General features: G+C 42.8%; 1 protein-coding gene across 1 annotated transcript; it reads right to left on the bottom strand.

Annotated features, from left to right (window-relative positions):
- Positions 1-1,682: 1,682 nt before the first annotated feature.
- RAB40B (RAB40B, member RAS oncogene family) lies at positions 1,683-26,978 on the bottom strand. The gene is made up of 6 exons (XM_056361570.1): positions 26,349-26,978; positions 7,039-7,099; positions 5,052-5,112; positions 4,155-4,232; positions 3,446-3,668; positions 1,683-3,022 (listed from the first exon to the last, which is right to left on the bottom strand). Exons 1-6 carry the CDS (start codon positions 26,488-26,490, stop codon positions 2,751-2,753), a joined length of 837 nt encoding a protein of 278 aa, XP_056217545.1. The 5' UTR covers positions 26,491-26,978; the 3' UTR covers positions 1,683-2,750.
- Positions 26,979-27,579: the final 601 nt, after the last annotated feature.

Genomic DNA, 27,579 nt, shown 5'->3' with positions numbered 1-27,579 from the left:
CCCCCGGACCCGCCTCTGGGGAAGGGATTGTCTCAGGGGGTGCTGCCGGGAAGCGTGCGCGGGGGCAGGCACAGGGCCTCGCTGCGGGGAACGTGGGGCTGGGGCCTGCCCCGCAGCGCTCTCGGGGCTCCTGAGCACTCGGGCCCGTAGCTTCACCCCCGAGCCCCCTGCATGGGCCTGGCAGGACCCTGGGAGCCCCCCCCCCCACGGGGGTGCCCCCACCTCACGGGGGATCGCCCCGGACTCCCCCGAGGCCAGACCAGGGCTGCAGGGCCGGCCGGAGCCTCCACCCCCGCAGGGGTTCAGGGCAGTGTAGCCCCCGGGCCTCCTCCCAGGTCTGATGGACTATTTAGTAGAAAGCTCTCACTTAAAAGTATTAAAATAAACAAGTATTAGACTAGTACTAACGGAAGAAATACAGTTAGCATATGCTAAAATGGGGGGTGCCCTGACTTGACCAAGAAAACGCAAACCACAAAACCCAAACGCAAACCCTACCACCCCCAGGAAACCCCCAAGCACTTCAAAACTGGGAAGTTTTCAAGACCCCAGACCCTGAGCAACCTGAGCAGAGTTCAATAGTGAATTTACTTTAAGCAAGGTGATGGACCCTGTGGGCTGCTGAGGTCCAGCCTCAATTCGTTCATAGCTGAAAGCCCACGCTGTGTGCTCACACCAGCGCCAGCTATTCCGTATCTTTCACATGCATTCACTTTTCTATACTTGCTCTGTGCCTTCCACGTCAATGGCTTGATGTACTTCAGATTTGTCCGCTGTTTGCAACTTACTACAGCTTTTCAGTTCACAATGGCTCGCACAGTCCTGCAGCGACCTGCAGTGACCACTTGGTACTGCACTTATTCTTTGTGCACTCATCTATATTAAAAAACGATCAGACTGCAGCTTTAGAAGGTTTTGTCTCCTCAGCCAGTCATGAGACTTGAATACATGAATTAACAAGCAAGGAGTGCTGCTCTAGCCTCTCCTTCGTACCTTGTCTTCGTGTGGCTGGCAGGAGGAATAAAGAATCTGACCTTGAGGACACACACGTCCATGCTAACGCTCCCTCCAGCTAGGCGTACGTACTGCATATCAGATACGGAACCAAACTAATGGCCGGGTGGCTGGCGAGGCCAGGACTGTAATTTGGAACGAAGTTAAAGCAGGACGGCAATGCGCAGAAAGAGAACCCGTCACCCTGTGCCCAGCCACCAGTGAAACCACCAGACCGCTCCCCAGGCACGGATGTCTCCCGCTCAGGTTTAACCTCTTGTAGCTGTAAGGCTGCCAGGTCCATTTTCAGCTGCGAAGATGGAATTTCTACAGCCGACCAGCATCATCCCTCGGGCTGCAGCATCGCCCCGCAGCGCACTGGGCACAGACCAGCCTGCTCACTGCCCAGGCAGCGATCCCACGGGAATTCTGCCACCGCACCCGGTTTTGCCATTTACTCCTGCGCTAGGACAAGACTTGCTTTGGCTGCACTTTTCTTTAAGTAGTGATGCATCGGTTGGTCCCTGTCCTGGCATCACTTTGGCATCTTACACTGATCCAGAAGGAGTGTTACAGGCATGTAACTTGATGGCAACTCACAACAGTGAAGATGCCCAGAAGAAACTGGAATGATGCTACACCATCACCTCAAAGGACCGTTATTACTCAGGAGAACAAGTCACGCAATTCCTTCACAAATGTATTTACATGTATTATTCTTCCGTATTTCAGTTAACAAGACTGAAGACAGATGTATCAAAAGCATTACATGATGCTTTTAGGATGACTTCACATTCCTGGTGTCTAGTTCAGGTATATTGTTCTTTAAATTCTTCTAAAGGAAGATAAAGACAACCTTCCCCAGTTAAAAACCAGCATAATAGGGTTTCTTTTTTCAGACACATTTATTTATTATTTTTTAAATAGTATTCTTTCCTTATAAAGCAGCTCATCAAGTCACGTTGCTTTTACCAGAAGGTCTTTGGCATTTTCCTCCTAGAACTTTCTTGTAGAGTGGTATAAAATGTAATTATTTATATATATATATTTTTACAGAAAAATAAGTATTTAAATCACAAATTAATTCCCCAAAGTATTAAATAACATACCAAAACTTTATCAAATCTATTACATACACTAACGGGACAAAACCTTGTTGTGTATGTGCATTATAATTATATAGACATTTTTAGCTTAGTTAAGTTAGTGCTTCAAAAGTTACCAAGGAAGCTTTACAAAAAAAATCCAAATGCACAATTGCAGTAATTGTCACGCGATTTGTAGAATTTAACAATGTATACAATACATTGTGTATAAAAAACTCTGCCTGAATATGCAAACCAATGACACTTTTATATTTTCTAACAGTTTGCAAAGACAGGATTTTATACAATTACACAGTAAGTCACTTTCCAGATTTCATGGAATTAAGAACTGAATGTGATGATAATTATCCCCTGTATGAAAACACAGCTACTTGCAAAAACAATGGCATCATGCACATCAGAAACTAAAATGCAGTATGAAAATCCGACAGCAACATGTCACATTCTTTCAGTTGCACCAAACATGTCATTCATTCCAAAGCAGCATTACTGTAGTGAGCAAACTCTAAAATAAGACTTACTTTCCTTATTTTTGTCTATGTACTGTTATAGATACATACACAGAGCACGCTCATCCTTTAAACAAGGAGCCTTCGTGTTCCACGCTTCACAGGAGGGGATTCCATTCAGGTTCCTCTTCCCATAGAGAGCTTAAGAAATTTTACAGCTGTTTCTGGTACAGTTTTTTGGTGGGCTCTGTGGTGGACGGATAATTTTAGCTTTCTTTAAGCTGTTCCTTTTATTGATGTTGCTGGATGTGAGGGAGTACGAGCGTCCATGCATCATCCTGGCATTAAGGCCATTTGCCATGGAGAAAGATTTGAGGTGGCTTCTTAAGGCAACAGGGAGAGGGAGCTTGTCCACAAGGTGCACAGGGGTACAGGAAACTATGGCACGGCAACAAAGGTCCTGCAGACTCAGTACTTAAAAACAGACATAAAACTTGCATTATAATAGCATGCTTTTGTCAGCCACATGGTACTAACGCACCCTGCAGCACTCTGCATGCACTCTGTACTTCCAGGATGAATTCTCATTTCTCCTCCCACAGCCTTTCCCACATATGCATTATTCCAAAATATCTCCTGCTTCAGTTTCCTATTTATATCTTAATACTTAGATGACAGAGGACGTAAGTTCTAGGAAAGATATGTTATTCCCTACAAAAGCAGAACAGGTTATGCCTGCAGATAGATATTTTCTGTTTAGAAAACAAACCGTACAGGATGCCTGATTCTTCTTTTCTGATGTTTTTGCATCAGTGTTAAAGTTTCTGAAAATTGTTTTATATTAATGAACCATAAACCTAAGAGTAAATTTTCACATTTTCAGTGTACATCACTTACCCTTGTTCGGCCTCCAGAGCCTGTCCATTCCATGTCTCATCAATACTATTCTTGCTAGCTCAGTAAAGGACTCTGTAATATTGAAATTACAAAGTGGACTGACTTCAAAAAAAGTCATGCCCAGCCTCTCAGCATAGGCTTGTGCTTGTTCAGTAGACACTTGGCGCTTGAAGGCTAAGTGAAGGCGATTTCCAACGAGGATTTTTGGTACACCAGGAGCATGCTGAGCAAAAATAAGCAATTAAAAAAAAATCAATAGTTTGGCTGCTATTTTCCCCTTCCCTCAATTAAAACAAACAAAAGCTTTTTCAAGATTTAAAGACTAAATGGGAGATTGGACCAGGTGATCTCTAGAGGTCCTTTTCAGCCTACATTATTCTATAATCCTCTGATCTATAAACATCCCTTCCTCTGAAAAGACAGGCTTGCACAGATGATGTGGCAGATCTGTAGCAAGAGTGGGACTAAAATATGAAATCTTTGCCCTCCATATGCTTTCCATCAACACCTTTAAAAAAATCAAGACACTTCAGCTGATACGTTTCCAAATTTTAGAATTATAAACATAGAAAGAAAATTATAAACCTGCCATCTTGGGTAACTCTGTAGTAAGCACTGCATGCAAATGCCAGTACAAACAGTAGAAAATATCATACGCACTAGTCTTAGTCATCTGTTAGACTAGTGAGACTCTGGGGCCATACCTTACCTCATCTATTTCTTTTATCCATCGATCGATTCCATCAAATGACCATCGATTTGTAATATCATACACTAGTATTACTCCCTATATTAAAAAAATAAAAATTTTAAGTTTAACAGAGGCATAACGCAGAGAATACTATCTATAAATTCTTCAATTCTGAAATAATCCTGTAAGATGCCGAGCGACTTCTCAATGGAGCAGAACCCAGCATCCTGTGAAACCAAGCCCCATCCCTCTGTGTAGATTACAGATCTGCCGAGGGGCAGAAACCCTGACTTAGTTTTAGGGTCTAATATATCAGTAAATATTTCTTTCTGTAGTGGACAAGTTTGGTTGATCATACACACATGGCAAGTCATAGCAAATAAATATTTTTGGTCACATTTGGTAGCTTGAAGATTCAATATTCTGTGCAATTCTGGAACATTACAGCTGCATCAGAACCATTACATGTCAGGAATTACAGCAATACTTGAAGACACACTGAAACTCACTATAGCTTCAGACTTTAAGTGTCATTACATTTCATCACATTTTGGAGTATGTTTGTATTTTTCACATTACTCTTTTGACAGTTTTACGTTATCAATTTCTCTTACTTGGCACGCATTTTGAAAAGAGTAGTATTAGCATAGCTTTCACGAGGTAACCGACAAGAAGGCATAAGAATATGTATCACTGTATTTTACTCTGACTCAGCTTTGGTCTCATGGATTTCCCCTCCCCAAAAGAAAATCCTGTCTCTTGTTATTTCCAGTGTTGCACATTATCTTCAGACTAGCGCTGAATCTGCATGCAGTCTACAAATGAGCTACAGAAGCCATCACGATGGTTTGCTAACTCTGCTTTCATTCATCCAGCAACCATTATTTATCACTGAGAAAGATGTACTTTGCTTACCTGAGCACCTCTTGAATAAGACCGAAATATAGTGCAGAATCTCCCTTGTCCTGATGTATCCCTAAATGAAATAAATTATATATTTTTTTAAAAGGAGTAGGTGGACGCCTATGTTAAGAGTTCAGCTAGATTAACTCATCTGTACCAATCTGTATCAGCTCTTCTGCCATTAGTCATACAGTAGCAGTCACTAATGCACCAGAGCTCTTCTCCCTCAGCAGTTTTTCCCCACTGGCATTCTGCCCTCTCCTATACATTGCTCAGATTTCTCAGGATAACAGGACAAGGACTTCAGACTTCACTCTTGTGATTGCCCTTGGAAAACAAAGGCTATTACTCAAGTGTATGTATGTCACTAAGCTTTGCATTTAATTCAGCTTGAAGAAAGATTCTGTTTTCACAGCAAAATAGAAGTGGGAGGAAACAATAGCTATCACCAAGGAAACTAACGGAAAAACAGTAAATTCTTGATTGCAGCTGAAACAGTTCATCATGAGTCTAGTATGGTGAAGGCATCCCTACAGAGCCATAGACAGCACGGATTTTTAGAAAAGCATGCACACACAAAAAAATATTAAAAAACCATCAAAAATCTTCACTGCATAAAGCATTTGGAAACAAAATAAAATTTATAGTGAAGAACATGATAGGAAGCAGAATTCCATAAAGACTTTTTAAAGGTAGATTTACAGATCTTCAAATGCAAGGCACACATTTCCATCTATAGAAACATTTCCAATCTTGTTTTAGTAAGTGCAAAGAACATCCTTGGCTTTCACCAAAAAAATGAACACACCTCCTTCCTGGCTGCTTCTCAGATAAGTTTTATGTGGTATTTTTGCTAAGCCATATAAAGTGGAAGACCCAAGAAGAAGAAAGTAGGTGAACAAAAATACCAGGTAATGAAGATACCATGTAGCAAAGTACTATTATCCATCATTGCATTTAACATTTGAAACATTATTTTGAAAATCATAAAGGCAAAAACAACCAGTGAAGAATAAATTAAAAATAACTTAGCTTTACCACACAGGCATTTAACTCCAGTAATTAAAAAAGTTCCAAACAAAAATCAACACCAGAATTAATTTTCAAGACAGAAGTGGCACAGGACTGTCTCCTTCTAGGAAGAAAAGGTTATAATCGTAACAATTCATTTTCACCTCCAATTCTCTACTCTATTTGAGCACTGCTTGTTCCTAGAATACCTCTCTGATTTATCCAGATTATGGTTCCCCAAAAATCACACTCAGTCTCCTCCTTCTGCACTGACCCTACTTCTCCCTATTTAATGCCGTGAGTTTAGGGAAAGAGGAAAACAATGTACTTAGGAGGCAGCAAGCTGCTGCATTTTTCAAGTTGTATCGCTTGCTGAGTATTTCTAAATGAACCAGAAGATGGCCATCTTCAGACAACCTTAACACAAAAGCATCCTGACAGCCACACGTCTGACCCTACAGGAAAAACATTTGTGTAAAATAATTTTTTTGTTCTTGACATGCTTTTATAAAGATCAAATCGCATCAGATTGTGAACCAATGAAATATGCGCAATAATGCCGGGTTTTTTTCTTCTTTTTAATAATACTGTGGTTATTTAATTGATCAATACTACTAATAAATTGAGCAAAGGGATGTTGTTATGCAATCACTGTATGCTTTCTAAGGTACCTTCATGGTTTTCATTACCAGTATATTCTGTAATCTTCGAAGGCACTTTGAATCTATCTTGAAGGACACTTGTATCTTTTGTGCCTTTCTTCTGCATTTGTTATGCACCTCTCATGTACAGAAACTGTAGGGTTCCCCATTTAACATGAAATAGATGCAAAAAGGAGGTCAACAGAAAGCATGACTTACTCAAAAAGCTAGCTCACCCTTCCTCAGTTGACTATTTCTGAAGCATAAGGGTGAACTCCTGCCCTGAAGAGTTGCATTCCTGTGTCTTTGAAATATAAATTATGATGAAAGTTGAGGCACACACTTACCAGAGCTGTAGCTTGATTCGTCGGCCATCCAGAAGAATCGTTGTAGTCTTGTAATCTATACCTGCAGGGAAGACAACCACGCAAATCTTAAGAGCAGCTTGCAGGTGTACAGTATACACACAGACAACTATAGATGTCAAAGAAGCTGACCATAAAAAAAGTATTTGTCATCAGTACTCTGTGAGGTACTTATGCGTAAGTACAACTTGTCCATATAAAGTTACAAAGACCTTTCATATTACTTAAGCTTGGTCCATTCAGAGCAGATGTCTCAGGCTCCCTTCAGGTTGATAAATGGGCAGTTTTATTCATTATCATGACAATATATACACTTGAAGAGTTTTATCTCTTCAACAATAGAAGGCAGAACTAGGTTTTACCTTTTCTTTCACACATATGGTGCAGACTAAATGCTGTTCTCTTCCACTATTCCCTGGCTTTACTGCCTCTATCATTTCTTCCTTCCTTATCCTCTCTATCCTATCCTCCTTATCAACTTATCAACTCAAAGACAGCTCTTGTATCAGGAATGTGTGTCCCCCTCTTATATAAAAGCAGCAGATGGTGCTGTAAAATGCAGTAATAAGCATGTTAAGCTTTTAGCTCCTTGCAGAAATGTGAACTGAGGCATCTTCTGCCTTCGGTTCAGGCTCTTACCCGTACCTTTGCAGAAACACACAAACCCCACTGTATTACCACCAGTTTGGGGAGACTGATCTTAATTTCTTAGCCAAAGTGTCCCACTTGTCCAGCAGTATTAAGAAACAGTCAAATCTACAAACCACTAGTTAAATTTCAAAAAAAAAAAAAAGAAAAAAAAGAAAAAAAACCCAAACCCATAGACAAAGTCTTGAAACACTGAACAGACCAGGACATTGAAACTGTTTGTGCACTGAAAGAACAAGTTTCATCATTTCAGAAATTCCTGAAAACATAAAACATGCAGAACAAACCCTGCATAACACTGCGTAACTCATTCCAGCATCCTGTGCTACTGCTGATATTTCCCGCAGGGTGAAATACCTCCACTAGTTTATCTAAAGTTAACAAGAGACACAGGCCATGTTTAGCAAACACTGACACCTCCCACACAGTGAATGGACATCCATCATTCTGTTAAAAGACATACCAAACACGGAAAATTAGCATTGCATAGCTAGAGGATACACAGCTGAATAAACCTGGCACCGTGCTTTGCATCACAGACCATAAACTACTGCAAGTTGCTCATGTTTAGCCACATGCATAATACAAAATATTAATTTTTTTTATATGGCAGGCATAAGTCAAGTCTGAAAAATATGCTATTACCAGCTGCTGTTTAAGAAAGCACCTTATGGGTTCCTCAAAAGATTTTTGAAGAGGTGGATTCAGAAACTTCTTTATTCTTCAGCTGTTGTACAGGAGAAGCAGCTGATAACACAACCTGAACATCTCTGCAATTAGCATTTGCCATTGATTAAGAATCAAAACAAAAGCCTTTTGCCATGAATCATCAGGAACAGCATGAAACCATGAGACCATGAGATGTGGATTATGCTGTTGCAGAAATCAAATGTCCTTCCAGAACATTATTCACTCATTTAGCAAGACAGAATAGCTTTGTTTGGACATGCAACTAAAATGTATCTCTGTACAAGATGGGGAAGAAAAAGTCTGCTAAATCAAAAAAATTCACCTTTGAAGTAAAGCAGAAAAATCTCCCAGTGCTTAATATTGTCACAAGGATTTTTTTAAATAAACATTATTTTCATAAAGCTACAAATTGAAATCAAAGAACCTGAAACAAGTCACTATCCTTACTGAAGGGTTTGGATTGCTTAAATCTAATAGAAGTGTAATAGATTTTGTTCTTCTCAAAGACAAAATTAACTGACAGAAAATGGAAAGAAATATCATTGAACCCAGGAACATAGTAAGATTCCCAAATAAACAGCATTCAGCTGTTTGGTAAGGACCGCAGTGAACATGAAGCCATCCTCTCTGCATCGATGCTTCGCAGCCGTTACCACACTGTCACTTCTGCTCCGCTACCCACCGTGCGGTCACGTCCACACTGACTCTTTTACGGCTTCCCATGAATTTCTGTTTCTCTTGAAGCCTATTAAAACTTTCTGGGGTTTGCGATGGGTCTCCTTAGGGCACAATCCTTCAGTCATTCAAATTGCTCATTTTATGTTCCACCACAGGCAACATTATTTACAGCAAAGATCTTTTCAGTTTAATAACTGAGGTTCGGTGATCTCCAGTGTGTCTAGCAGCCAGCCATTTAGCTTTGCAGCAGCGAAAAAAACACTGACTCACTTGAATGACATTTGAAGCAATGGACTACAGACCAACCATGGGTCATATCTTTCTAATACAACAGAATAAAATCCAGGTTTATCTCTCAAATTTTTTCATAGGAATTGGACGTTAGCCTAATATTTTAATGGTTTGGTGCTTGTTCTGCATTTGCTTCAGATCTGTTATAACTTACTGAAGTTGAAAGACACGGGAGAAATAAAAACGGGGGAAAAAAACCCAAGAACATTTAAGATTAGATTCTTCAGAGCTATGCCCTACCAATTCAGCACAGAAAGATTTTATTCAGCAGCACATTAAGTCTTCGAAATGCTCTTAAAACCAACCCTTTTTATACCTGAGAAAGCACGGAATACAAGACTTTGAACCTTGTGCTCTGTTACATTTTAGCTCATGAGCACTACAAGAACTGCTTTCATTGTTTTTATTTATTCCTCTTGATGTGTCCTTTCTTTAGAGTTTAAGGCATGTTGCTCCTTGTAGATAAGTGATGTCAGATTAACAGCTTTCAGATTCAATTAGAACAGTATCTAACTACTTCAAAATAATAATAATAAATAATAAAAAAATATCCAACTCCCTGCCTCCATGGGCTGATCGCCTTTCACAGATTCAATGTTAAACACCTTCTCCAGCAATCATTTGCTCCATCAGTTTGTACAGATTAACCGTTCAGTGCTAGTTATCTCAGCCACACGCTAACGTCTCCTTCCCACTGTCTGTTTCTATGCCAATAACTGTCTACAAATAAATACGTACATAGTCAGTGGGACTCTGGGCCTGTATTTAACAAAGTCCACTGAAAATATCCTTCAGGTTCAAAGGCTGTTAACTGAATTTGAAAACGCAGTTTTAGGTTTCAGAGTCCTTGAAACCATTTTCTCATAGGCATGATGAGAGTTCAATGGTCCCATCACTTCCCACTTTAAGTTTCCTCAGCTACCTACCTTTCTATATGCACATTAAAATTAAGGTCTAACGTTTCTCTTCAGAAAATATTTTTAACTGTTTCAAGCATATTTGACGAGTGACACAACTTCCAACTCCAATATCCACTTATTGTTCACAGCAATGGACCCACAGTATCCTTTCGATTCAAAATTCAACTAAACTTTAAAAGCTAAGCCCCATGTTTTCAACATCATGCTGCAAAGATATAAACCTTTTGCAATAAAACTGGACTGTATCTTTTGATATATGTGAGCACGAAGGTCAGGTTGTGCGACGGTCATATTTGCCTTCTGCTTGCCAATTCAGAATAATCATAATCACCACTTTCAAAATTCCACTCTTTTCCACCACATTTAATTACTGCAATAAAAGCCATCTGTTTGAAGCACACAGCTTGCCTATTCAGATTGAAATAGAGACACTAAAATTTTAGATCTAGACTGTATTCTTCACCTCAATTAATCAAGCCATAAACCACAATTACAAAATTTTGCAGATAATTCACTCATGTCAATGGTATGATGGTTTCCCAAATTTTAAAAATAAGCTATTTGTAACAGAAAGCTCAGCTTTATGTTTAGCTTTTTCTATGGTCACAGATAAGCCAATATCACAGCCTATCCTTCAGTACACCTGTTTTCCTTTAGATGTTTAATGGAATAAAATTTAGAAGAAATCTAGCCTTAAAAAAATGGAAGGGCTCCTTAACAACTACACAGAAGCTCTTCATAGTCACAAAATTTTTAGGGGGGCAAGTTAAAATCTGAAGATCTCAGGGCACTTCTAGTTGGCTCTGCTCCTGACTGTTGTCCTTAGAACCAAAGCTAATGGTACGGGAGTAAGAAGTTTGACACAACTTTACGGTACGCCTCCAATGCTAATCCGAAACCAAAATTTAATTAACAAACTCCAAAACCTAGGAGCCCCAAAACATGAGTCAGTCAGGCTGCTGATTTACAGAAGCAGTAACTGGGTAAGTTGCTGTTCATCCTCTTAACATCAGCCTTAGTAAGTAAACAAGCCGGTACTTCATATAATCATACAGTCATTTAGGTTGGAAAGGACCTTTAAGATTGTCAAGGTCAATCATTAACCCAGCACTGCCAAGGCCACCACTAAACCACATCCCTCAGCACCACATCTACACGGCTTTTAAACGCCTCCAGGGATGGTGACCCCACCACCTCCCTGGGCAGCCTGTCCCAGTGCCTGGCCACCCTTCCAGTGAAGTTTTTCCTACTATCCAGTCTAAACCTGCCCTGGCACAACCTGAGGCCGTTCCCTCTCGTCCTGTCGCTTGTTACCTGGGAGAAGAGGCCAACCCCCCCCCCCCCCGCACCCCCCTGTCAGGCACCTGCAGAGAGCGATCAGGGCCCCCCTGAGCCCCCTCCTCTCCAGGCTGAGCCCCCCCAGCTCCCCCCTGAGCCCCCCCTCAGCCTGGTGCCCCAGCCCCTTCCCCAGCCCCCTGCCCGTCCCTGGACACGCTCCAGCCCCTCTGCGTCCCCCTGGCAGTGGGGGGCCAGAGCTGAGCCCAGGGCTCGGGGGGCGGCTGCACCGGTGCCCAGCACAGGGGGATGGGCACTGCCCCGGTCCTGCTGGCCACGCTGTTTCAGATGCCAGCCAGGGGCTGCTGGCCTCCTTGGCCACCTGGGCACACAGATGGCTCATGCCCAGCCGGCTGTGAACCAGCACCCCCAGGCCCTTTCCCACTGGGCAGCTTCCCAGCTGGGAGCAGGCTGGAGCAGGTTTGCATGGAAGGTTTTGGTAGCAGGGGGCTACAGGGGGGGCTTCTGTGAGAAGCTGCCAGAAGCCTCCCCCGTGCCCGGCGGAGCCCAGGCCAGGTGGCTCCAAGAGGGACCGGCCACTGGCCACGGCCAAGCCCAGCAGCCACGGGGGCAGCGCCTCGGGGTAACGGGTTTGAGAAGGGGAGAAAAATCTGCGCAACAAACTGCAGCGGGAGAGAGGAGTGAGAAGGTGTGAGCAGCAGCCCTGCAGACACCCGGGGCAGGGCAGGGGGCTCCAGGCGCCGGAGCGAGACTCCCCGGCAGCCCGTGGGCAGCCCCTGGGCAGCCCCTGGGGAGGTGGGCAGAGGCAGCGGGTGATGGGCTGACCGCAGCCCCATCCCCATCCCCTGCACCGCACAGCGGGAGGAGGGAGAGAAATCGGGAGTGAGGTTGAGCCCAGGAAGAAAAGAGGAGTCAGAGGAAGGTGTTAAGTTTTGGTTTTATTTCTCATTATCCTACTCTGATTTGCTTAATTTATCACCAGTTTCCCCCGGTTGAGTCTGTTCTGCCCGTAACAGTAACTGCTAAGCACGACCCACGAGCCTGTTGTTATAACATTTTCTCTCCCCTGCCCGGCTGAGGAGGGCAGTGACAAAGCCGCTTTGGTGGGCACCTGGCCTCCAGCCAGGGTCAGCCCCCCACATAAATTCACACCCTCCCCAAAAAGAGCAGGCAAACAACTTGTTAAGTACGTGGGTTTTAAAATCATGACTTAGCTTGCAGTATTTCTGCTCAGAGGGCTAAATAAAAACTAAACATTCAAGGCAGATGACAGTTTGGGAAGAAGAGACAACCATTTGACATCAGCTAATTATTACTTTTTAACCAAAACTAGTGAACTATCCCTTTCCATTAAGAGGAAAAGAAATAAAGAGCCTGAGATCACATTTTATTTTCCTCTGTCCTAACATCTACTTGCCAACAATAGAATAGCCTCTTTACAATCAAGGTCTTGTAAAAGAAATTTCTAAGAAGAACGAGAACTGTTCCCACCCCCCAGGTGAGGAAGAAGCAGGAACTATGTACTTCAGTTCATCATTTCCTTTCTTCCACTCCAAAAGAAAAGGATATCGGAGGCATACGGTAAGCTTGTTAACTCAAATATTTACTATAAGTTGCAGCTAACATCCTCAGATGAAAGCTGCTATATATAAACATGTTACTGTTTATAAATAGTAGCACTGCAGGAAAAGGGAATGTTATTAGCATTACTGACAAAAAGAAGTTCTTCCTTTATTTCAGCACATTTTATTAATAAATTTGAAATAAACTGGGAAGAGATTAATAACAAGATTGCTGGGACTGACTGAGGTCTTTCTTTTTTTTTCCCCTTGACCCCTTTTTCCACAGATGTGAAAGGATCAAGCGAAACAAGGAACCCGGGGCGATCAGTGATCACAGAACACCTCTGCTGCCTTGCAGATCTATATTCTCCTGCATGTAGATCCAACTGCTCATGCACAACACTGCAAGTCAAGCTTCTGACAAGAAAATTCACATTAAAAGACAAGATCCCCCAAACTACAGACAGCTCGGAAGATGGATTGAGATACGATTGTTACTGACTGGTAGCAATTGTTAGCCAAAGGTTTTTTTAATAGTTATTTAAAGCCAATAACATCCGATAACGATTTAAGAGTGCATGTGGATCACTCAGTTCCCTACGCTGGGAAAGGAACACACTCTTGACATAAGACAACAAACATTAGCTTTACGATTTCCCTGATTGTCTCTCCAAATTATTTGAAACAGAACTCAACATTAAAAAGAATGTAACATCAAGAAGTTCCCAGTTTATAGTCATTGTTACAAAACAGCAACAGGACTCTAAACCAGCTCTTCTCTACTTAAGATTCGCGTTTTATAAGAATTTCCCTCAACTTTTAGTCCATTTAACATCAAAGTAAAGATAACCATAACCTAGCATCAGTGAATTTCATTTAGAAATTTACTTCTATTATAAGTACAGAGGAAAAAAAAAATATATATTCTTCTGTGATACCATCTTCTCAGTGCTGCTGTTCATCAACTCCTGTAAGAGCTGCGTTGCAATAAGAGCTCCTTTGCATACGTCGGGCATTGTTAAGAAGCATTGTATCTTCCTAAAAAACTCAGTCACATAATTTTCAAAGAGCATCAGCTCTCAAGGGCAGCCTCCCATGCACCATCTCCCCTCTACACTCCTTGTGATTAAATAAAGTTTCAACCATGATTCATTCTTTCCGCTTCTCTGGGATACACAGGTATCCCAAGCAACAGCTACGATGTGGTGCTCGGCACACCCACAGAAAGCACAGTGAAGGGAAGCTTGACCGGGCTAAAACAACTGACCCCCAAAAAGTGGAATTAAGTTTTATATAACAGTTGATTGTCCAATATTTTCAGTGCTTGTGGGTATCTTCACAATAATTCTTTATCATAAAGCTTAACGGCGGGTGTCAAATGACCCTGGTGCATGAGGAAAAGACCAGAAGGCAGGTTACGTATTGTTTACAATTCTACAAACAAAGACATTAATGGGACACAGCCACGCAGCACTTGCCCCTACTGCTATCTTAAACACTAGGTTTGAAATATGGCCAGAACCTGGAAGGGAGAATAACTTCAAACCTACCACAAAATATTAAAAGCAGATGCAATATTTCACATTTTACAGTATTTTCCAAAAGAGAACAATGACCTTTTATGTCATGACACTTCATTAGCAGTAAACCAGTTCAAAAATACTTGGCATGAGAAGAACCCTAAGAACATCCAGCCACTGTTATTCTGAACTACAGGCCTAAGAGCTCATTAAGAACAGTTGCAAGCCTCTCCAAAACTTCCCTAGGCTTTAAATCAAGCCTCAAATAAATTATTCTAAAGAATTAAACCACCACTTTTGGTTAAGCATATCAATATTTCTTAACAACTAGAAATATCAGAATATTCCTATATAAGCATATTCCTGTATATTATGAAATTGTAATACTTGTAATAGCCAGATATAACCAAGGCTTATAAAAACCAGTCCAAAAAGCCTACTCCAGGATGCCATCAATACTCCCAGAAGTCACAGCAGTATTTGTCACCAAGAGTAGTAAAAGAGAAAACCCCAGAAATGCAGGTATTTTTTGCACTGCTTGTTAAAAGAGGGAAAAAAGATTACCTGAAAAATAATTCTTTGAGCTGAACGAGTAATGGATTCTGTCATTATGATGAAAGGAAGATCAAAGTGGGAATTCACAAGTAGCTCTAAGTACAATAATTTTGATTTAAAGATGCCAGAAAGCAAAATTCATATAATTATGGAAAAATTACTGTGGCTTAAAAGCTATCATCCAGAAAACATACAGCCATTGTTCCCAAAGCACAGACACTTGAGGAGGAAGAGCTTTCAAACTAACCTCCAAACCAAGGAACAGAAGACCCAACCGCACTTTCCTAACTTTGGAATTCCAAGTGAAACACATACTGCAGTAAAATCGGCTTCATAGATAACGTTACCATTAACGCTAGGAACTCTCAAGCCATGAGGTATCCTCAGGACTTACACTTCCATCAGGACAAAGAAGGAAATTAAGTCTGGCCTTGGATTATGCTTCCTCTTCTCCCCTCTCCTCCACCACAGCTATTCCAGCAGAGAAGTTGCTGAAGTTGTAACTGTACTGCTTTTCCAGGACAAAAAAAATAACACAAAATGCTAGCAAACAATCTTTGTTAGGATTTAAAGGAGAAAGACAGACTATGTTACTGATACAAAGCTCTTGTTCCATTTATTTAGTTTCAGCTCTCCAAGAAACTAAAATAAACTGATTTCAAGTGAATAGGATCAAAGGAAATTTCAGGTTGAAACAGTCTCAGTAGGTCATCTAGATCAACCTCCTGCTCAAAACAGGATCAGAGATGAGGTCCGGAGACTGCATAATCTCGCTTGGGCAACCTCTTCCACAGCTTGACCATCTTCACAGTAAAAAAGTTTTTCCTCTTACCCATTCTGAACCTCTCCTGCCGCAGCTCACACCAGCTGCCTCTTACCCTCCCACCACGTACACAGCCCCACTCACCCTGTCCTCCTGACGGCCTCCTCATGGGTACTGGGAGGCTGCTCTTAGGTTACTCACCCAAAGGTCTCTGTTCACCAGAGAGGTGACTCACTAGTCTGCGGCCAAACTTCATTTAAGTTGTCAGAACTGCAGACTTTTCTTCACTTAAAAACTATGTAATTACTTTTCATGTAGTCTTCTGCACTGGACTAGCCTGTCTCGCAGATGTTGAAGACAAATACAGTGTAGCTTGGTAAGTGAGTCTGCCTATAAAACTACGGTTCTCAAACAGTACTGGATTAAAGGAGACAAAACCTAGAGTTTATATGGAAAAAAGATATTATACCACATGTATCCTTGGACTCCAGAATCTTCTCGCTTTCGAATCCTACATAATTCTAAAAGGAACTGTGCTTCTTGTCCGAACTGAAAGGGAAACAAATTTAAAGGTTTAGAGGCTATGAGGTTGTTTATAAGTCCATTTACCATGCTTCTCTTTGATAAAGTATGTGATCAAGTTAAACCACAATCTACTAATTCAGAAGTGGTTTGAAAAGTCAAGGTTGTGCTTTACACAAACTTCACTCAGCGTATTTACTGAAGCAAGCACACAGAGAGATTAGAAGAACAGAGTCCTGACTGACCGAGAGCATGCACTGTGTATAGGGGTTGCTAAAACAATTAGAAAAGAAATATATGTATCCAGATAGCCATGGTGAAAACTGTGCACCACAAGACTCGGTATACTGACTCAATCATTCCACCGAACGCATCAGCTACATGAGCCCCTTTCCCTCAGTGTGATCTTAAGAGAGTATGGAAAAGGCTGCCAGACCCACTGGGTCTCCTCTGGGTTTTCCAGCTGGCAGTTTCATATTTCATGCACTTAAATATCCTGTTTTACGGCACCGCATAAAGTCAGCTTGCAAACAAAGCGTAAGGGCACAGGAGATACATTAACGCATCGTTGCCTCCAAAATTTTGAGAGGATTTATTATTTTGACTGGAAACCTAAATACCTAAAATACCCTGAAAAACTAAAGTACCCCTACCCCCCTTCTTCCTTCTTTTAATTAAATCCTTTCTTTTAAAATAGTTTGTTTCATCCAAACATCTCTAATGGCTCATTCTCTACAAAACCAAGCAAATTAAACATGCAATCCTCAGACACACTTATGACCACTCCCTTCAATACATTCTTTCGGAGTACAAAAGCATTCTCTCCTATTATTTATCAGCTTTGCTGACGCCATATGACAAGAGAAGGTATGTGGGTAAGGTGAGGGTAGTGCTCTGCAGGAAGCCATAGCCCAGAGGACAAGCGAGAGTAATGGCAGGAGCTTAACAGCACGTTCCCAACTGCCAGGATGTGCTCAACATACCCAATACAAAACCTCGGGCAAAATAAAGACATAACACCTGAATCATCAGCCTGGAACTCACCCGACAGTAAATAAACAGTGGTTATTAAATACAAGTGATTGGACTGCATATGAAAGTGTGAAAGATCAGCTGCAATCCATCTAGTGCAGATGTGTCCCCCTTGGACTGCACCTCACTTTTGAGCATCACATGTTCACTCTCCTCTACATTTACATCTGCACACATGGCACTTCAACTAGCCATATATTAAGAATAAATGCAGCTTTTTAATAAATAGGTTTTCTTCCTCTGATCCAAGAATGAGAGTACTTTCACAAACCATTTCTCCAAAGTTTTGTGTACCCAAGTACACTTAAAGAATATGCACCATTTTAACAAACACAATTAAAACAGGCATTTATGGCATTGAGAGTTTGTGTTATATGAACATGAAGCTGGGACCCAAAAATAATTTACTGGGGGAAACTAAATAGTTTGATTTTGCAGCAGTGAACGTCTTTCTTTAAAGCTGCATCTTTTGGAGGGCTCATAGCAGCCCAGAGGCGTGTCTACACTAATCGGTATTGAATGTTTCAAAGGAGGTCACTAAATCACACTTACGCTAGCATAAGAAAAAATAAATAAGCAAAATGGTTTCTTTATGGCTTCTTCCTAATTTATATATAAAGTTGCAACTATAATTTTTAATAATAATTAAAAAAGAGCACATAGATTACCCATTTTCATAAATGAAGCAGCTGCAAAGAAGTCTACATCTCCAAATACTGGATTGGGGAGGCTGACAGGCGCATGAGGGAAGTGGACCTCAGACAGCAGTCAGGTTTGCATGTTCCTAAGTAGAATCTCTCTTACCATTTTTAACAGAGTGCTAGGTTAAATGAGCCCAAGACGATGCTTATGTTCTTAACTTAGAAGTCAGGTACTTTTTAAAACACATGGAAATCTCCATTCCAGAAATTCTCATCATAGTTACTCCACCTCTGCCTATTAAACCACCAGTTACTACTTTGAAATCCAACACTGCACAAATAAATTTAATGTCTAAGATAACTCCAGAGTAACAGCCTTGGCTCTTCTAGCTTCCTCGTGCTCACCAGCTATCGCTTAATCACCTCCATCCTCTGATACCACGTGCCGATTTCACACAGAGCTTTCACACCGGCACCCTTCAACGGCAAATCCCACGCACAAAGTAAAATAGCAGAGCTGTTATATTGGCTTTCAGCTTAGCACAAGAGTACATCTCATGAACAATAGCTTTCCCTGCTTTTGACAACAAACAGGATTCCAAAATATTTAGTCTTCACTGTTTATATGCCTACAAAACAGTAAAACATTACTGACGTCACAGAAATGTTTTTGTATGCACGTAAGGGTATTTTCACCACTAGGTCCTACCTGCCCTTCCACCAGCTGGAGAAGAATGACTTTTCTGTCCTAGAGAGGATTCTCACCTTGCCTTGAGTACAGTTCAGAGATTTGGTTCACCAGTCTGAACATTACAGGAACCCGACTATGTTCCACTTGGAGATTTATATCCTGTAGGGTTCCAAAAACCCATGCCTCCTGTGAGGAATCACCGATCAGATCCAGTGGGTCTCAGCAGAACACAGCACATGTATTCCTTTCACCAATATGCAGAGTAACAGCCTAATTAGCATATCAAACAAGGAAGTAATTATACCAAAAGCAGGTATTTACTATGTTAAAAGCCTTAAGGCAGCTGTTCTTCAGCATACTTTGTCACTTGGCACCACTCGTTATTGATGATACTTTCTCTCTTATCCCACCCAGCTGGAAGAGGATACTCTCTTATGTCTTTATAGTGTTTTGTGGCACCTAAGCAAGGTTCATTTCTGGACCTTTAAATCCCCTCCATTCCTGGGCAAAAATGGCATCCTAACCTCGTAGTAATTAGCTTTCCAATTTTCCACAGACTTGCATGACAATTTTGATACATGAGCAGCTGTCATGAACACCAATATTTTTGCGGGCACTAATCTACAATCAATACTGACAGATGATTTTGTCTTACCTTTCTGAAAGACTGGACACAAAATACACCCTGTATGTTGATAAATCAGTGTTTGACCTGTAACAGCTTTGCTTACAAACTTGCCGCTCTGCATGGAGTATGTGACTACTTACCTTGCCCAGTTCATACTTTTATATTACAACACTTCAAGACATAAAAGAAAGGAACAATTATTTGTACAGATGTGTTCCACTATATCAACAGATTTGTATGTGGATAAAAAAAGCACCGCAACCTCAAACCAAACATGTTTGTTGTATTACATTTGAGATGATCCTTAAATAAAACCAACATGACAAACACTAGCCCATGTAAAGTATTTTGTGCAAATATTGCATTAATTTCTTATTTTCAGTCTTATATTAAATGAAATCCAGAAGAGCTGAATAAAATGAGATACAAACATTTAAAGTTAGCCAATTTCTATTCTTATTCCCTTTTTCCATTCTTGTTTAGCTCCCAGAACAAAAACAAGATTACTGCAATATGTAAATGTAATTTAACCAACATATTGGGTGAAACTTAACCCTGGCACAGGCAACCACAGTTTTGGTTAGGCTGAAGGAGCATAAAAGGACTCAAACACCTTGAAGTCTGACCACCTTTCAAAACAGCCTGGACTTCGTCTTTCATGTTGCACACCTGTCTGGGAGCCTCACGGTGATTTTGTTTTTACGTTTTCCCACTCCTTCGTATCTATGAAAAAGCCAGGAGGAACACCAGTAGCCCAAGGGAAACGGAGACAGGCAGCACATCAAGCGGCTGAACAAGATGCACAGACAGAGGGAAGCACACGATCCTGTAGCCTCTCTGGCCGCAACGGTCTCAGGCATTACTTGTAGCAGTAAGAGAGAGCAAATTCAGACAAGTGTGTGCAGGTTGGTTTGAGGCAGGGAAAAAACATTCATGTGAAGTTAAGATTTCAAGGCTTCTTCACTCTGAAATTGTACACTAACAAGCCTGACAAAAATGTGTTTTCTTTGTTCAGTCTTTTGTTGTTGTTGAATAGGCCTTGCTAGGAAACTTAAAGGCCAGTTACTAGAAAAGAACAAGGCACACAAATACCTGGTTTGAATATGTGCATGTGCACACAGTTATTATTTTTTTCCCCTCCGATATGGTTGGGCGACAAGAGTGCTAGGAACAGAAATCATTCAAGCCTACTGGACTGAGTGGGTTTCAAGCCCTCACTGTAGAATGAGCTAGCTTTGGACCCTCACAAAATTGTAAGACAGTAATGCTTTTTGTCCATGAGATGGATACCAGTTGCAATATTAAACCAAAGAAATACTATTCATTTATTAAACTAAAGCAAAACGGCCAAGTAGAAGAAAGTGTGCAATAAAGCAAAACTAATTTTATGAACGGTTTGAAGAAACATGAAAAACCTTACATTGCCAAGCAGGCTTAGGATTTCTATTGCTCCATTAAATCAAGCAAGGTGAGCACTCATTGCTTCAACAGATGTGGGGGTTCAGCCAACAAACACAAAACCCAGCACTGCCCGATTGACCTGACCATCACAGAAAATGCTACAGTATCCTTTACCACGTTGTTTATGAAAAAAGAGGTAAAATAACATGGTAGCATACTTGAGTGACACCTATCAGGGAAGAAAACACGATGTACTGGTCTCACAAGGCGGGCAATTCTCATCATGACAAAGTTAGCACGAGACACCAACATCAAGATTTGGGGATGGGGGAAAGGCACATGAGGGGAAGCAAAGAACAAAGCCAATCCAAATTAGATTTTTGGGGATTTTTGTTTGGTTGGGGTTCTGTCTTTTTATTTTCCATCCTGTAAAGGAACCAAACCAAACAAACCCAAACAAAAATAACTGTCATAAGTAAGGCAAGAAGAAAGGGAATCGGGTCAAACCAGGATCCACATTTTCAGCTAAAATACGCCTCTCACAATTAACTGCCTATGGAGAAGAATTGCTGCTCCACAGTGCTGTCACCTGGAAGAGATAAAATGCGGTTATAGGTGGTGGAAAAGGGGGAAATAATTTCCATTTTTCTCTTTCAAACACAGCGAAAGGGGAAGAGCAAGTACAAAGTTAGTAGCAATTACTGTTTGCTGAACTTTCTTCACATGCAGTGGATGATATAATCCAAAACTAATGTTGTCTTTCAGCAGCAAACACGACGCTTGTAAGGTAACGCATTAAAGGGGCAGTCATAACCAACATATTTAGAGTAGGATCTATTACTGCTTTACAGACTCATCCCGAAATAGGTTAGATGCCCTATTTGAAGCAACTATTTCTTTCCGCCCATGCCACAGAAGCCAACAGTAATGAGATAAGACACTAGATGTCTTCTAGGCACTTAAATTTTAGCATACAAAATCAAACCTCACCTGCTTTTCCTTGTACAAGAACGCAGTTTAAATCCTTTTAAACTGAGATCACGGGCATGCAACTGGATGTTAACAAAATTCATGCCTATTCAAACTTTTAGGAAAAGTTATTTCATGACAGCTAAAAGTGATCAAATTTTGTCCCTTGTGCTGTGAGATAAAGTCTGGTCAGCCTATTTATAGGCAAGCACAATTACCCTCAAAAGGTGTTTATTCACTCAGACACCGGTGCTCAGCAACTTTAAATAACTCTTTTGCTGGAGAAATCCTAATGAAACGGACTGAAGACTGTCCCTAAACGCTGGTGCTATGTGCAAAGAAATACAGAAATTTAATGATGTTGCTGTAAGTTTCTACTGCGATCTTCAGATCATGTTGTGTTTAGGAAAACGTAATGGCTTCCAAATCAGCCACTGATAAGCAACCCATCCTATTGTTTATCATGCTGGTAGGAAAACAAAACAACATTATTTCCCCTTCCTTTCAGCCAAGTAACAGTATTATGAAGACAGAACAGACACTTAACATCAGACTTTTGTGGTAAGACTTTTACCTCCATTAGTTCTGCATTTGGTCTGGTTGGGGATGAGGGGAGGAAACCACAGTCGGCTCACAAAACGAAGTCTTTCAATTTCTCACATTAACAATATTTCCTTTTATTTCCTTATTTTAGTTAGGGTCTATTCCCTTCTCTTTACAGGGAAGAATGGCTTTGATCTGTGTATTATCAGGAAGAGCCACCATGGACTGTAAGTTTGACTGCTGGGACGTGAGCAGCCGATGACTATCCCAGTCTAAACACTCCCTATATGTAAGGGTAACCCAGCTCCCCCCATACGGTCTGTTTGAGGCTGGGCATCCAGCCTGCAGGGCTGTGTTCTAACAACTCAGCGATCGAGACGACCACTTACCAACACCTTCAACTGTTACACATCAGCATCTTTTCAAACATTCGGGTAGGACAACCAATACCCCTGTGAAGTTCTCAGTCTAAGGACAGACAGAATTTCTGGGAAGACAAACGATTGTGATATGAACTTAAGGGGATATGAAAAGGTTGCTAGGTGAGAAAGGATGAGAGAGAATTAATCATTTTAAACCCGATGCTCCTGTAAGAAAAGGAGCAGGAGTATACAGGTTTGAACAATCATTCCTTTCAGTCTCCACGTCAAGCAATCCCACTGCAAGAATATCTTAGCATGAAAGCAAAACCAGAACACAGCTGAATAAAAATCTTATTAGTGCAAAACATCAAAATATTTATCTACCTAGTGACAGGACATCTAAGGTATTATGTTCTAGTCTAGAAGCCATTATTTCCTCTAAATTTATTCTGATGAAAAATTAACCATGCTTAAAAGCAAAGTTTCTGCAGCTCTCTAAAATAATTTTTGTGCAGTTGTTCTTACCAGGTTAGAGATCAAGCGTGTCCAATCTACCGTAATTTCAGTTTTGAGCAAGATGTGGGAGAACTATAAAGGCAGGTTACCCAGACAACTAACCTTACCACTTACCTGCCCACCTCCAGGATAACTGCTTTCTAAATTACCTCTATGAATCATGCTCACCAATGCATCTTCCATGGCAGTCCTTACTTTGCAACGTTAATAAAGCTTCTTCCCTTCTTCTTTCTAAACCAGAGCACTTTGGTCATTAAGAAAAATTCAGAGACTAAGAGATTGCACTCCTTAACAGCTGAGCTATATGCTGCTTGTGGACCAGCAGCAGCTTGCAAGGACTTGACTCATCACACGATGCTGGCTTCCCTTCCCATCTCCAGATTTCATGTCATTTTTGTGTACCGACAAAAACAACAGTAAGATGTATAACTGCCGTATTTTCCCGCGAATGAGAACAATGCCAGATTTATTTCTGAACAGTTAAGAAAGTGCCTGTGAAAAATTAATTTGTGGTTTATACAATTAAAGTTCGAGTCCATAGACTTGAGATGAGATATTTACAACTGCTCAAATTCCCATGCTTCATCATATTAAATAGATTGTTTTGTTCTCATATTCAAGGCCCTTCAGTGCTCTTCCTCTCTCTCCTCTGTTGCTCTTGGCTTTTAACACATCGTCTCTCTCCCCTTCCAATGTAGTCTCAAAGCTATTCCCTTTCATCAAGCTCCACAAGAAAGTTGTCATTTCAAAGCTTATACATGTTGCACATTTTGACAGAATCTTATCATACCACTAGACTTTCTCTTTCCAGTTCAGAGACCTAGCTGGCGTTCTGGAAGTGTTAGATCCTAGCCATTAACTAAGGTAAGGACTAGAAAACAGTGAAAAAGTCAGTGTTTATCGAGTTTTTAAATAAAGTTTAATCAATTAATTTTAAATTAGAAAATGAGTCATAATACCAACAGGATGTTTAGCTCTCTCTCCTTGCATCTCTATTTTCATAGTCCCTGAGCCTGCACGGATTCCTCACAGCTGCATCCTAAGCAGCCACACTCCAATGATACAGGAAAGACTGAGGGGATACAGGCACAGAAGGGATATTGGATACAGATCACCAAAGAAACTGGGCAGCTCACGTGCAGTGTTCAGAAGTATTTCAAGCTTGATGCATTCAAGAACATGATAAATCAATGAGTGAAAAAAAATAATTAATGAACTTTCACAGTTAAAATCCTTCCTTGAGTCTAGACAGTATACATGATTGTGTAAACACTCAGGTTCAGTATGTAGAAAAGCTCTTAATTATGACACTAGTTGCCTAAAATTAAAAATCAGGTTATATTCCTTCCACATTTTACTACCATGTCATCTGTTGTATCTGCCCTTCTCTCCTAACTCATATCCCTCTATTCAGACACGCTCATCTTCTCAGGGCTAAGAACTTCTTTCAGTCTCTGTGACACAGTGACTTTTGCACAGTAGAGTTTGTGAGGTCCTGCATCACCATATTTGCCTAACCTTGTAAAGTTCAGATTGAAAAGACTACAATCCATGAAATAACACATACAAAGTCACAGCCCTGTACGTATACATTTTGAGGTTATTAGCAGCGATGAAGAATTTCCAAGATGCATGTTAAGTACCTGCAAAATAATCCAAAAAGAATATTTGTATTCTTTGGCTGTCAAGAAATCTCTTCACAGAGTTATGGTGTTAGCCACCCAATTTAAATATTTTTTTCAGAGCAAAACCACAGGCACCCATAAGGTTTACAAGCAAAAGTCTTGAAGGAAGACTGATGAGTTCAGGAGCTGGTCAAGCATCTCGCTCAGTTACGCCAAGATACATTGGAGACTAAAGACTAAATATAAATTCTTACGCTCCTTCAGCATAAGAATTTGTAAACTAGACGGTGTGTACAGAGCAGACCAGGCACACTCTGCCTTTCCTTCAACCACCTGAAGAGCACGAAGAATAAACACACTGCAACACCCCAAGGGGTAATTTAGCAAAACTATTAAGCAAACATCTTAAAACGTACATTGATGCCTCCAAGGTACAGTCTGACTCATAAGCGATGGCACAGAGCTCTCCTCCCTTCCTCCAGCGCTTCGCTGTGAATCAGTACCAGGAACTCAACATAATAACAGATCCTAAGTCAATGTAAAGCCTTCCAGCGAGTTAGCTCGCCACAGACTGGCAGTATATTAAAGCAATGGGTAACTCGACAAGATAATTTGCTTTTTAATATGCCACATGACAGATTTGCATGAGGGGAGAAAAGATGATGTGGAACCAGAGTATGTTCTAGGCAAACAAGATAGCAGGAGTGGTAAGAGGGGAACAGGAGGGAAGGAAAATAGAAACCCCCTTTCCCCGAGCCATTCCTGGCTTCAAACCAGCCCGCAGCATTCCCAGCTCCCTGTTCCGCAGGCAGAACACACCTGGCATGGACCAGGCTCCTCAGCCTTGCCCTTTAAAAAGCTTAAGTGAAAGAACATACTACAAACATGAACCTTGATCTTAAAGGGCTACTCTTCTGATATTAAGAACACAACAGTGAAAAAAAGGGAGAAAAAACCCCCTCGTTTTCTGACCTTTCAATTAAAGCAGTTTCCCAGCAAACACCTTCGCTGTTTAACAAAGATCCTTGACTAGAAAAACATTTTTGTCGGTATTTCCCTCGACTCACTGATGACAACTCACTGCTGCGCTGGATGAATCCTACCCCTCGATCAACACCTTCCGCGCATTAAGACATTGCTCTTAAACTTGAGCTCCAGAAAGTTTAGCGCGTAAGATCACCCGCGGGGGATTTTTAAAGCCCGACAACAATTCCACCTCCTTTCTGAACACTACCTGCAGCAAAGCTCCATCGGGCCTCCGCCGGCACCCCCTCCCCTCCGGCACCGCCGGGAGCCCCCCGCAGCAGCCCCAGCCCCCCGCACCGGGAGCCCCCCCAGCCCGGGCAGCGGGGCCGCAGCGCGCAGGGCCCGGCCCCCGCAGCCGGAGGGGAAGGGGAGCGGCGGGCAGAGGCGGCCCGGCTCCCGGGGGCGCGGCTTACCCAGGTTGTAGCCGTAGGGCGACTCGGTGGCCCCGTCCTGCAGGCTGGCCAGGATCTCCCCCTTGCCCACGTCGCTGTCCCCCACCAGCAGGAATTTCAGCAGGAAATCATAGGCTCTCACCGGGCTCCCCACGTGGCTCATCCTCCCCGTCGCTTCCCCCGGCCTCCCCGGCGGCTCAGCTCCCGGGGCCCATCCCGGGGCCCGCGGGGGCCAGCTGACGGCAGCGGGCGGCGGGGCGGGCGGGCAGCGGCATGCCCGGCGCTGCCGGGGGGGAGGCACGGGGCAGCGGCGCGGCCCCGTCACGGCAGCGGGGGCAGCGCCCGCCGCACCATCCCGCGCCCCGCCGGGGCGCTCTCGGGGAGGGGGCGAACGGCGGTATCAGCGGCGGGGCACGGCGGGGGCGCGCGTCCTGTCGCGACAGAAGGAAGGCGACCGTCTGCCTCCGACGGAGGGCCCAACCCTTTGACGCGGAGCGCTCAGCGCCACCCGGGAACGCGAAGGACCAGCGGGGCGGCCGCGGGGGCCCCGTCCCGCTCCCCCAGCCGCCGGCCCGGCCGCGGGCTGCCGGCTCCGGGCTGCCAGCTCCCCACCGCCGCCGCCTCACGCCGCCGCTCAGCCTGCCCGCCGCCGCGGCGCTCTGACAGACCCCCGGGCCCCGCCCCCCAGCCCCACCATTGGGCCGCTCGTTTCCGCCCCCGCCCTCCTCAGCATCCATTGGCGCGCCGATACGGTAGCCCCGCCCCCCCTCCCTCCTATAAGGGCGCTGCAAGCCCCCTATTGGCGTACAACAAGCACTAGCCCCGCCTTCCTCGGCTGCCATTGAGGGAAGGCAAACTTGTACCGCCCCTTCCTCGTGCTCCCCGCGAGACACAGCGGCTCAGTTGCTAGGGCGGCTCTAAGGCGGCTATTGGCTCTTTCCCCCATCAATCGCACTCAGTCACCCCGCCCCGCTGCTTTGCCTAGAGCGTCGCGGGGACGCGAGTTCGAGCCCCGGCCTCTCCGACAGCGTCTGGCCGGGACCCCGTACCGCGGCCGCTGCGCGCTCTGCTCCCGGGTCAGCAGTAGCTCCAGCGCACGCAGGGAGACAAACGGCCCTAGGACGCGGGTAGGGTGGTGGCGAAACGGCGGGGAGAAGCCTATGGGAAGTAACAGCCATTTCTGGACAAGGCACATTGCTGGACTTGGCGCCAGCCCGGAACAGGGCGGCCCCCTCCTCCTGCAGGGGGGCAG

The sequence above is a fragment of the Falco biarmicus genome, chromosome 1 (assembly GCF_023638135.1).
Source record: "Falco biarmicus isolate bFalBia1 chromosome 1, bFalBia1.pri, whole genome shotgun sequence".
Classification (NCBI taxonomy): domain Eukaryota; kingdom Metazoa; phylum Chordata; class Aves; order Falconiformes; family Falconidae; genus Falco; species Falco biarmicus.
This window is presented reverse-complemented; position numbering and strand designations above follow the sequence as displayed.

Bases quoted from the DNA above. Each gene is read 5' to 3' on its own strand.
- RAB40B (XM_056361570.1), bottom strand. From the start codon at position 26,490: ATGAGCCACGTGGGGAGCCCGGTGAGAGCCTATGATTTCCTGCTGAAA. The intron at 7,100-26,348 runs GTAAGCCGCGCC...TCTTCCCTGCAG, and splicing joins GCCCTACGGCTACAACCTGG to GTATAGATTACAAGACTACA. The intron at 3,669-4,154 runs GTAAGGTATGGC...ATTTTTGCTCAG, and splicing joins GGATAAAAGAAATAGATGAG to CATGCTCCTGGTGTACCAAA.